Genomic DNA, 12,729 nt, shown 5'->3' with positions numbered 1-12,729 from the left:
GTGTGTGTGTGTGATGGTTAGTGACTTTGGGAGTTTGGGTTTGGTTTCTGCTGAGTCACTAATTTTGCAGCTCTGTCCCCAGGTGCCACTCAGCATAAAAGTTACTAGTGCAGTTGAAAAAGCTCTGTGAGCTGTCAAGTGGAGGAAACCATTTCCCTAAGAGAAACAAGGTCCTGGCTTGCATTGGCTCTCCAGGAAGGAAGCTTCCTTGCAGCCCAGGCATCAAATCTGCTTTGCCTGGGAAGCCACTCGCTGGGACTTCTCAGTTGGCTGGTGATGTTTTCTGGCGCCTGGCTGGCTTGGCCCACTGCAGTCCCCCTTCGCTAAGGACCCAGATCCCTACAGAAAAAGCGAGGAGTTACTTTCTCTTCAAGGAGGCTGAAAGAGCAGTTATTTGTGGCGTTCTCATTTGAGGCTGTTTCTCTGTCGTGTTAACCGCCTCTTACTAGTAATAGATGTGATTTCTGTGGGCGACGGAGGGGTGTACGGAGGCCTCGGTGATTAATAGTGAATTCCCATCGGCGGGCATCTCTCTGCCCCTCTTGCGTGATGTAAGATCAGACGTACCCCTGCATCGAAAAGTCCAGACATACAGCGCCTGGCTGGCGCTCGCACGCTCTCCGCAGGCGCGCTTCCGCACACCTTCCACATCCTGCTCCTAGCAGAGCAAGGCGGACTGGCTGGACCCACCGACCCAGGGATTTCCAGTGACATTTCTAAATGACGCGGCTCTGTTTCAGGCTGCCAGCAGCGGCGGCCGGGCCGAGGGTGCCGCCGAGCAGTCTGCAGCACAGGCTCACCAGGAAGATCACCATGTCCCAGTTGCTTCTCGCCATCCTCACTCTCTCGGGATTATTGCCTAACGCCAAGGTGCTGACTGTGGGAGCTGACCAAGGTAAGCGCCACGACCCCCCCCCCCCCACTTTCCCATTTTCTCCCTTGGCTTTCCTGCTGGGTGATGCTGACAGACAACTGAGTGTGAAACTTAAGTCCTTGGCAGCCCCGCTCCCGGGACCCGCTGGCCACTGTGCGCTAGCCTCCTGGGGGGAGAGGGTTATTGGAGGGTTTCTGAACTAGGAGCCAGAGTGTTCCGCAACCCCCCACATTTTACCCTTGGTCATTTTCAGGTCTTGATTTTGTCTGTCCCCCTTTCCCCCGGGGAGCATTTGGACTTGGCTGTGCCTCCTGCCCGGGCATCCCAAACGCTGCAGATGTTGGATCAGAATTCGCGTTTCTTTGAGACTCCCTTTGGAGCTGGCTCTCAGCTGAGATTCTCATGATTCTCTGCCATAGACAATTATTCTCCCAACTTAGCTCCTGTTTACTTCCTCAGCTGTACATCTGGGGAGAAGTGTCAGAGCTCCCTCCCTCCCTGAGTGTCTCTGTAGCCTTTTGCCGGGCTGACTTGGGTTGGGTAGCCAGCAGAGAAGCCCTTAGGGCTTTTCTGAGAGCACTTACCTGCTTGAACTTGCCTGTTCTGACAGGGAAGGTCTGTGACCCAGCACCAGGGTACCTTGATAGCCTTATCAACTGGAAAGCCTGAATCTATCTAGCTTAGCACTTTGTGCTTGCTTCTCATCTAACAGCTGGGAATGGTCGAAGTTCAGAGGGCAAAGGTTATAGGGGAGCCCTGAGAGAAGGTAGGGATTATAAACCAAGGTTCTGAAACTTTTGACCTGGAAACCCACAGCTCCTCTTATCAGCTTACTATCATTGACGAGGATATGTGGGTTAAAAGGGAAAGGGGAATCATAGCAGAGGAACGTTTGCACACTGCCACTAGGCTTGGAAGGGTTAACTCCTTAAAGGAAAATTAGAAGTGTCATAAATCCTGAACTGAGCTCACAACGACCATACAATTCAGCTTTTGAACTTAATCCGGAAAGAGAAAATAAACAAGCAAAAAATAAAAATAAAAACCTCAAATATACAGATGCCAATGCACGCAAATAGGCAAGGTCTTGCATTGTGCGATTCAGTCGGTTTAGGTATAAGGAATTACGAATTGACTATGAACTAGTTTCATTATAGGACTGCACCGGGTGGGTTGTAATGATCCTATTTAACCTACTCTTGGCAACCAGTCCTATAATGAAACTAGTTCATAGTCATAGCCGGCTCACACATGTCATTTCTAGGAGTGGCACTGGTAATCTTTCAGGTGCATCGCTGCGGAATCATAAAGATTCTGAACTTGGTTAAGTTGCCTTGAAGTTGCTGGGGAACAGTGGAAAACGGTGCAGATAAAATGGAAGCATGTGGCTCTCACTTGAAATGACTGTGACTTTGATCTGCCACAGTCGCTCCTCAACCTTCCTTAGCAAGAACGTTTGAAGTTGGGCTGAAGCACATGAGAAGGTACAGCTTCTGGCCCAGAATGCTGGCAAAAAAGGCTACAGGCTGTTGGTACTGGGTTCCCTGAGCACCCCCAACACAAACCCCTGGGAGTCTGATCTCACCCCTAGCTCAGTGCTTTGTATTTTTCTGTAGCATACTGCTGCTGCTCCCAGAGAGTAATGACTGAACATCTTGAGAGAAGTTTGTGCACAACAAACAAACAAATAAATAAATAAATAAATAAACCGCTTTCTCAAGACTAAGAAAATAACATAAAGAATGGTATTTAGTATCAATTTAGTTCCAGAAAAGAGAGGAATATCTAAGCTATATATGAAACGTAATTGTTAGTTTTTATGACTTAATTGAATGTTAATATCAGCTGAAAAAAATTATCAGAAGTACTTTATCATAGAGTGCAAGCATATATAGTTACAGATCAACAGTGAGTTCTATTGCATCTAATTGAACTCTCAAAAATTGAAACCAGTTCAAACTGTGACAGCTGGCTATCAAAACTGCAAGAGTGATCCTCATATTTGTCCTTAAGAAGGGGGGGGGGAGAGGAGGGAAGGAAGGAAGGAGAAAGAGTCTTGTTAAACATTTAAAATGAGAATGTAGCTGCATTATGACAGATGTCCCCCACTGAGATGCTGACGGTGAAGACAAGGCATATAACCCAAGAACAAGGTTAATGAGATGTAGCTGCCTTCAGGCTTGTGGCAATGCCAATGGGCCTTGAAGAAGAGAATAGATGTGTGAAAATACTGGTGAGTTTAATAGTGTAAGGGGGAGTTTTGTGTTTTGAAGTGTGAAACCGTGTCTGGGCTCTCCAGAGACATAGAGGTAAAGGCAGCTTCTCATTCTAGGGGAAGGTGGTGTGATCTTCTCTACTGTGGCATCCTTGTGAAGTTTGTGAGCAGATGCTAAACTCTTTTACGAGCTAAAAAATAAAGCAAAACAAAATCCAAAAAGGCAAAAAATAAAACCAACTATACTCCAAACTCATTTGTATGTTTAGTTTTCAATCCCATACACATTGCATCTACCTGTCCTTCAATCACACATGGTTTGCCTAGTTTATATTGATTTTTATACTGTCAAAATAATGTATATGCCAGTTCTTATTAGACTTCATTGTATCTGGAAAAGGAAATGTCTTTATAACTCTTAACAGCCAAAAGGAGGATAAATCAGATTCATTTAGAATCAAGTAATTTGTCATTTAATGATGACATAACATATCAAAGTACTGCTTGATAAAAATGGTTAAGACTTAAAAGGAAGTGTGTTTTAAATTGTCACATTTTCTGAAAAGGAGGTGGGAGAGCCAAGACAAGTTAAAAACCTCGAGGCTGATAAGATGTGAAGACATATTTCCAAATAATTAGTGTTCATGCTGCTTCTGTCCTTTTATTGTGTCTGCTTAAAACCATTAAAAAGCAGCAACTATTTATGCTGCAGTTTTCAACTTCTTTCTCTTAAAGAATGTACTGTAATTCACATGTCTGTGCAATTCATACCTCATTTGATAAAATGTTCAGATTTTGCTTTGAAGAAGACTCTAAACTTTGACTCATCTTCCTCCCAACTTCTAAACTTAAATTTAGAACAAAAGAAAAATGTAAATATCTTAGAACAGTAAGACAGAATTACACAAAAAGATTAAAAGGGGATAAATGTGCTGGTTGAATAAGATATTATCTTTAGTTCAAATAGAGATTTCTTGAACACTTTGTTTTTCAATTTCCTAATGAGTAGCCATGAAAATATTTGTAGTAGAGAGATACTTTAAAGCATTTAATATCAATATTACCCTGTTTGCAATTTATACCTGTAAGAAAAGAGACTGCATGAGACTATCACAGAAAAGTAAAGTACTAACTACTCTGGAATTATTAATATGGAAGCTGTTTTTAAATAAATGTGAAAGAAATTTTATGATTGCTTCTGGGTGATATCATTAGTGTATTCTTAGGAATGAAATGGCCCTTTATAAATGCTATTTGTCAGCAAGGCAATGGTATACAGAGATTTCCAGTGCACCTCCATTGGATCCATAGTATTCATTACTTGTTAGTTGCTTTGTCGATCTCTCCTCGGGACCTATTCCATACCATAAAGATAAGATCCATTTAGAACTACATGCAGTGAACAGGGGTTGGGTTTTTAAAGCAAATGCAAGGCTTTAGGACCTCCATATTTTCTTTCTATTCCATGCTGGAACAAGACCTTTATCCTAAAAATACCATTGGGTTTGTTTCTGCAGCTAATTTTTATGTCTTACACGAACTACATCCCCAGCTTCAACTCTTTTCTAGTTACAGGGAATCTGGGTGGAAAAAAGCTCCAGTCCGGCATAGGGATAGAATGTTCTGCCTTCTATGCCTGTCTGTCAAAACAGTTCTTGTACAGAGGAAACACTTGTCTTTATGCCAGATAGATACATTCAAAGAAAGTAGAATTAATACTAAACATTAAACATGCCTGTACCAACATGATGTCACTAGTCAAACCAATGCAGTAGCAAGTAGATTCTACCCACATGTGAAATTTGGATTTATATATCTTCCACAAAATGACAGCTCTGATGCAAAGACCACAACACACCACTCTGACCTCAGCATTACAGATATTGTTCACTAAATCAAAGTTGTTTTATTTTTTATAATTGCAGATCAAATGTCTATTTTTTGTGATTAGTGCCTTCCTAAGATACAAAACCAAATATGTGAAATGAAAAACGGTTGAAATATTCCTTGACCTAAAGTGAGTAGTGCTCTAATGAGTTTCCATATGGCTAATATTTTGTTTTCACACAATCCAAAAGTGGAAGACACAAATGTCAAAGTGATGTTTGCCCCATTTCTGTTTTTCCGTGCTGGGGCTGATGCCAGTGTCTCACTCGTGTTGAGCCTATGCTCTCACTGAGCCCCACCCAGCCCCGAGCAATTGCCTGTGAAAAAGCCTCAAAGGTTTGCCATTCAAATGGTTTCTGGTGGCTGGAATAGAAACAATGAGAACACAATCAAGACCTCAGAATGACTTAGCCAGAACGTACCACTGGCCGTGTCTGTCTCAGAAAACCATTAGATTTTATGTGGAAGCCTTTCCTCAAGTTTATGGCAGACATCTAGCTTGCCAAATTTAACCTGGTAATAAGGACAAATACAATGTATGCACCTCAGTGCACAAAGAAAGGAAATGCAATTTTTTTTTTTTTTTACTTTTAAGAAGGGTGATGAAGTTAGTATAACTAGCTAATGCTGAAAGTGTGAAGCAACACCTTTCTCTATTTCTACTATCCTGTGAATCCATAAACCTACCTTTAACCCAGAGGCTGGAAATTAAACTCCTACCTACCCATCTGGGGGAAATATCCTAATAGTTAAATATTAAACAATACCAAGTACAGAAACATCTGTAGAATTTATTTATTAAAATAAATATTTGGTCCAATTCCTAAATAACTTTTAAGGTGCATCATGCTCACAATAATGTCAAGTCACTGTTTTCAATCTTAGCTAATCTTCCATTTCAATAATAGTGAGTTCACCAACTAAGCCCTTCATATCAAAGAAAGAGGAATGAACCCTCTGGAAGTTCCCAACACACATCAAAAGAAACAACCTGAGAAATGTACATACTTTCTTCTATTGAAGGGTTTTCTTCCATGAACTGTCTTCACAACTTTAGAGCTATGTTTTCCCTAATACATGGTTTGGTGGCCTCTTCTATATCTTCCAGTAAAACTACATGACTGAGTCAGAAAATATATATTATTTATTGCATTGCTCTGAATTCAGCAGTATCACAAAATGCAATTCTCCATCTTGTTTCTTCCTTTTTTTTTCTCTCTTCTACTATCCCTCTGTTTTCCACACTTCCTTCCTTCTCTCTGTTTCTTTGTACCCTATTGGTGTAGACTGTCTCCACGGAAACACAATTAATTTCATTGAGTTATGAGTAAACTCATTGATGGAATTAACTAGTTCTTAAATTAAAATTAAAATTAAAATTATTAGATAACAGTGCAGATAGATCCAGTTGTCAAACAATGACACTTTGTTAACATCTGGGTTTTCCTCTCAACTATTCCAAAACTAGCTCTAAATATTTTCAGAGATATTTCTCCTATAGAACCAGTAATTTTAATTAATGCGTCTTAACACTGGCTCTTTTTTCACTCTTACTGTTCTTAGATTAGGGTAAATATACTCATGTTTAGAAAAAAAATATTAATAGATGGATAATGTTATATTGATAGTCTTGAGAGATGTCAAAAGTCCTTATGTAGGTGTTTTGAGAAAGGACAGTTCCTTATTCAGTTTCTTCTAACTTTAAGTAAGGAAAAGAAATAAAATCTCTTGGGAGAAGATAGGGCATGCTGCCTCACTACACTACCAGCACTACATTTTATCTCAAAGTGTATTCTTATTAACAGCCAGACATCTATTTCCTGAGTTGCATGCACTTCATTGTCCTGGCTGGCTTAGCCTTCAGACTAAAGACAGGTATTGTTGAAGAATGACCTCATTTTAGTGGAAAGAATGAGTCTCTTCTTTAGGTAAGATCAAGGTTCTACAGTCCGTCTCTTGTTTTGTTCTAACCATCAATAGGATGTTCCTTCCTAACTTTCCATGTAGCATTTCCATCCTTCTAGCTTCAAGTCAGTTTAGAAATATGAATACATAATTCCTTAAGAAATTTTTTACCGCTGAGTTTTTCTGTAATGACAATTTGTCATCTTATCCTTTTCTTCTTAATGTGAGAAAAGAGAACTGAAGATGAGAGTGGGGGCCAGAGGAAGAGAAATGAAACTTGATTGTGGATGCTGTGAGGGCTCCCAGGGTATTTTAAAGATATTTATAAAAAAGAAAAACCATAGGTATAATGCTGAAAGCATTATTGTATTTGGAATGTTCTATTTTCCTTAGGAATTATGATGTTTAAGGCTAAGAAGGACAAAAAGTCTCTTTGAGAGAGAACTTTGACATTGAAATTTTTGTTTCTACCAACATAGATATAATATTTGGAGCAATTAGTAATCTCAAAATTTGATAAAATATTAAGTTTTATCATTTTAAATCTGGGATTTCAGGACATCTAAAATATTCTATGCATTTCCCAAAGTTTTTAATGGTATATTTTGATGTTCAAAAGTATACTTTAATAAAATTATTCTACTTTATTCAATGCCATTAATTTTAAGGCATTTTTCTTATATATTATTTCTGAAAATGCAGTGATAATTGCACCAGCTCAGGTGACCCTTGATTTATGAGTAAAGGCGTAATGGATTATTGTAGGGGGAAGTTTTCCTGTGTCCAGCCTGATCCTGCAACCACTCGGTCCTAAGTAAACACACAGAGGCTTGTATTATTTACAAATTGTATGGTCTATGGCTCAAGTTCATTATTAACTAGCTTTTACAACTAAGCTCAACCCATTCCTATTAAGTTATGTTTTGCCTTGTGGCTTCTTGGCATTACCTGTTCTCTCACATCCTGCTTCTCCTAGCAGAGCTCATAGTGTCTGTCCTGACTGCACCCTTCATCTCTATCTTTAGTTTGAATGTACCGCCTGACCTTACTCTGCCTTGCCATTGGCCAAACAGCTTTATTTATCAGCCAATAAGAGCAAAACATATTCACAGCGTACAGAAAGACATCCCACAGCAGATTGTGATCACTTGTCATGGAGATTTTGAAGGTTTGTGCATGGCATTAAAGACACAAAAATCAAGCAATTTTTAGCCATTTTACTATCATAATTATAAAGAGTATTTGATCATTTGCATAATACTGACGGGATGAAAGTTCAATGGTATACTTATGTTATTTGTGAAAAGAAGGATATTTTCTTGAGTATATAATTAAAAAACAGGTGTACTTTAAAACTTTAATTTTTTTGTCATTTTTTATTAGTCAAATAGTTCTGTCAAATATTTTGAAATGAATCATGAGAGCAATAAGTTTTGTTAGCTTTCTTTCAGCTCCTTTTCCTGCTTCTATCACTATCAGAATACACGGCCAAAACAACAACAATAACAACAACAACAAATCAAAACAAAAAACCAAGGCCAGGGATTTTATTTTACCCATGTTTTAACTAGAGTGCCTATGTTTATATTCCCCAAGTTTTACAGAATTCTGCTCTTATACTCTATACAAAAAAACAAACAAACAAACAAACAAAAAAACATTGTCAGTTCCTAGGAGCTTCCACAATGGTAAGAAAATAATATTTGTAGAAAACATAATGGATCCTGTATAGAATAGCATACATTCATATTATTATTAACTATAGTATTAGTACCATGGAAAGTGCTAATAGTAAGAAATCTATAGCATTACATATAGCGATTTTTTTTTCCCATTTGAAACATGTTAATTCCAAAAACAAATCTATAGGATTTGTGGTCTTTTATTTACTTAAGGAGTCATCCATAAAGCTGAGCAAACTGATGGTGAAAAATATTTAGATGTTGCAAATGAAGCAAGTGGCAAGTAAGATTGTACAGCTGAGCCTTGGGTGTCTAGTATTAGAAGCAGGAAGAGACAGCCAAGAAGCAACTGACATAGGAAATATATAACAATTATGTTACAAAGAAAGAAAAAAGAGTCAAGTGATTAAAATAAATGCTTTGGTGGTTATAATCATAGAAATTATTTGAGACAGTTGATATGTCTACTACAAACAAGTAACAAGGAGGACCACCCTTCAAAATGGAGAAAGAAACTTTTCACGTAAACCTTGAATAAGGATCATTAGCTCATCCTTCATGCATGAAAGAAGGCTTGCATGTCTGGCATGAACTATATGTATTTAGTACATTAAGGAAATCAGGTTAGGTCAGCTATCTCAATGTCAATAGAGGGGACGGGTGTAGGTTTAGTACTGGTTAGAATAAGTAGTAACAAGAACTTTACTCAGAGATGACATCACAGCACTTGCTTTGTTAGACTTTGCTTTCTGCTACACAAAGAAGAGAAGGAGACAGAGTTCAAGGGTCTTTAAAGTTGTTTCAGGGAAAGGTTGTGTTGTTTTGAAAGGGAATGATAATGGTGAGCCAAGATCGGGAAGGAACAGATTTTTAAATCTTTTATTTATTTTTAATTAATTAATTAATTAATTAATTAATTAATTCTTCTCTCATATATTATATCAGAATGCAGTTTCTTCCTCCAGATCCACTCCTCCTCCATTTCCCTTCAGAAAAGAGTGGGCTTCCCAGGGATATCAACCGAACATGGCATAACAATTTCCAGTAAGACTAGGTACAAAAACTCACATCAAAATTGGACAAGACAACACTGCAGAAGGAAAAGGGTCCCAAAAGCAGATGAAAGAATCCGAGACAGCCCCAGATCCCACTGTTAGGAGTAACACAAGAACACTAAGCTACTCAACGGTAAGATATAGGCAGAGGGCTTAGATCAGACCCACACAGGCTTCCTGATTGTTCCTTCAGTTTCTGTGAGCCCCTAGGAGCCTTGGTTAATTTATTCTGTGGGCTATTTTCTTGTGCTGTCCTTGACATCTCTGGCTCTTATAATCCTTCCTCCCTATCTTCTGAGGGACTGCCCAAGCTTTGTCTAATGTTTGGCTCTATGTCTCTGCATCTGCTCCTATCAGTTGCTAGATGAAGACACTCTGATGACAATTATGCTAGTCTCTGGTTTATGAGCAGAGCAGAATATCATTAGAAATCATTTTATTAACTTTTTTTCTCTTGCCTGTCCTATTTGGTTCAATCCTAGGTCTCTGGGCTGTCCAGCACCTGGTTCCTGGTCATCCAGGCAGTGTCAGTCTTGGGCTCCCTCTAGGGGAATGGGTCAAAGGTGGACCAGTCAATGGTTGGCCACCCCCACAAGTTCTGTGCCACTTTTACTCCAGCACATCTTGCAGGCAGGACAAATTGCACCTCAAAAGTTTTGTGGCTGTGTTGAAGTCCAGTCTTTCCACTGGAAGCTTTGCCTGGTTATAGAAGTTAAACAGTTTTATGTAGATTTTCTGCAACAATGAAATCTATGCTGCTCAATGCATAGGAAGATGGGACATGAAGTGAAGTGCCTGTTCTTAGTTTTTAGAAGTAAAGATGGATATTCTACACAGAAGAACTCTTTGTTTATGTTGTTTATGGATGGATGCATTCCACCTTGGAGTGCCTCTCATTGGCTTGCACATGTTCTAATTCACCACAGTACATGACACCAAATGATTGTAATATGTTTTGTCACAATAATACCTTTGAACTTATATTTTAGAACATCAAATACCATTGGCCCTTTTACTAATGTTCTTTTTAGGTATACTGTACCTGGAACTCATAGAAGCTAAGGTAGCATTCTTTGTGGGTTATTTCAAACAATGCATTTAGGAACACTAAAAACATTCTAAGTATTGGTGAATATACAGCAATTATTTTTCTTTTGCTATTTCTACAAATTTAAACCATTGCAAAAGCAAAAGGAGGAGGAATTGGCCCTTGGAGACTCATTTGTGTTTTATTCTTGAAAAAAATCTTCTGTGTTTTTTAGCAGAGAGCTACTGTTCAATTGTACCTTAAACCTTTACATGATTGAGAAGAATTTCAACTGACAGTCATGTTCCTGGTTATGAATATTCTATTAGGTTAGCAAAGTGAAGAAATTGTAACACAGCTATTCCTCACTGCACTCATCTCACTTTGTGAGAAATTTTATAAAAAATTCGAAGTTTCTAGAAAAGAAGAGAGGTGCTGATAGCAAATGGTAAGCCATCTTCTAGAACAAAAGTATGGCACTAGAATTTATGATGTACTGGTGTGCTACTTGACCCATCAGAGCTCATAGGTTTTCCTCCTAAGTTTATCCTGTGTGGTGCCTAATACATGCCAGCTTTGACATGGTTTGTAGAAGCTGGAGCCAGCACAAGCAATAGACACACTAATTAGGCAACTGTGCAACTTTGGATTTTCAAGGAAAACTTGTTTACGGCACCAGAAGGCTCATTTCAGGTTGTCTTGGCTTTTGTTGGAGTTACAGAGGAAAGAAAATGTAAGAGGAGCCTAAAGAGAAGGCATCAGATGTTATGACACCGGAAAGCTTCACATCATAAGACTCTGTAATGCAGAACTGGATGGATGCAGTTGTTTGAAGGTGTTACTATTCCTATTAAGTCGAGTGAGTTACACCAGGTACTAATGTACTGATGATTGTTTGGGGGTTTGGGGAGTTAGGTACTGAAAGTTTGTTATTGCTCCTTTGTATTATCATTCATTCTCTCTCTCTCCTCTCCATCTCTCCTATTTTTATCTAGAGCAAAAGCTGAGGTTACTTTTAAAACTTTAAGTGAAAAGTGCAATTCAGAATACTACCATAGTATCAACTTAGAGCTTAAAATATTTCACTTGATTTCTTTTAGAACTTAAGATCACCCAAATAGAGAACCAAGAAAGCAGCTCAGTGTGAAAGCTCACCTCTTTTATGCCCTTCACAGTATAGGATGGAGTAAGAGCATTATGGGAAAAATCAATCTGGAAATGCCTCCAGACATGCATAGTTTTCAGCTGTGGTGTGTCTGGACTTAGGGAAAACATCTACTAGGTAGACTGTTCATTAAGATGAGGTGATACAAACCCAAGAATATAAAGTTTTAGAAATGCCTACATAAAATATTGAAGCAAAAGATCTCAAGCAATTTCTTTGCTGTGTAAACTATGTACATGTGAGTTTTGTAGACATTTTAAGTTCAGTTCATTTTTCATTCATGTTGTCGAAAACCTCTTTTATAATTTGCATCTGAAAGTTCAGTGCTAAAATCAACACTATGACTTGAAATAAGTTAAATATGAAGTGTATACCAAAATTTTGTTAAGTTTTAGAGTGACTGAACCAAATGAAATTTGAGGCTGGAAGATTTTGCATCAATAATTAATTTGGGTCTCACTGTAAATCTGTTTGCTGTGTACCTCAGCAGATAGGTGCCAAAAAATTTGGAAATAAATTAACCCAAGCAAGTGAAAACTGAAGGAAGAAGGGTCTCTTATATGTTTCTGAGTAGGAGGTGTAATTTATGTCTCAAAGTAAAACTCTGCTCACATCACATGTAGGTCTGCTGAGGGCTTTATTTCTTTTGCAAGGAGAGCCTTGGAGAAAAAGATTAAAAGTTAGTGGAAAGATATTGCTTACATTTTAGGTAAGGGTAAAAATAATTAGTGACTATGTGCTCAAAAAAAAAAGGCATCTAGGCAGGGTTCCTATGGCATCTCAGAATAGGGCTTTAACTTGTTATGTGGAGCCAAGGGGAATGACAAAGTCCATCCAGATAATAGTTCACTTGGTAAGACGCCCAATAAATCTAACATTAGCAAATAAGTTACTTAAATAAAAAATAAGCTTCCAGAGA

General features: G+C 38.5%; 1 protein-coding gene across 7 annotated transcripts in view; it reads left to right on the top strand.

Annotated features, from left to right (window-relative positions):
- The first annotated feature begins 232 nt into the window (after positions 1-232).
- The window catches only part of Lrp1b (LDL receptor related protein 1B), a 1,919,409-nt gene continuing 1,906,912 nt past the window's right edge, over positions 233-12,729 (top strand). For all 7 annotated transcript variants that reach the window (XM_036183000.1, XM_036183003.1, XM_036182999.1 and 4 more), the window contains exon 1: positions 233-895. In XM_036183000.1, the coding sequence (XP_036038893.1) occupies positions 721-895 (175 nt within the window). In that variant the 5' untranslated portion in view covers positions 233-720. The remainder of the gene's footprint in view (positions 896-12,729) is intronic.

This window comes from Onychomys torridus, chromosome 4, assembly GCF_903995425.1.
Source record: "Onychomys torridus chromosome 4, mOncTor1.1, whole genome shotgun sequence".
In the NCBI taxonomy this organism is placed as follows: Eukaryota; Metazoa; Chordata; class Mammalia; order Rodentia; family Cricetidae; genus Onychomys; species Onychomys torridus.
The sequence above is the reverse complement of the archived record's forward strand: the minus strand, read 5'-3'. Positions and strand labels throughout refer to the sequence as shown.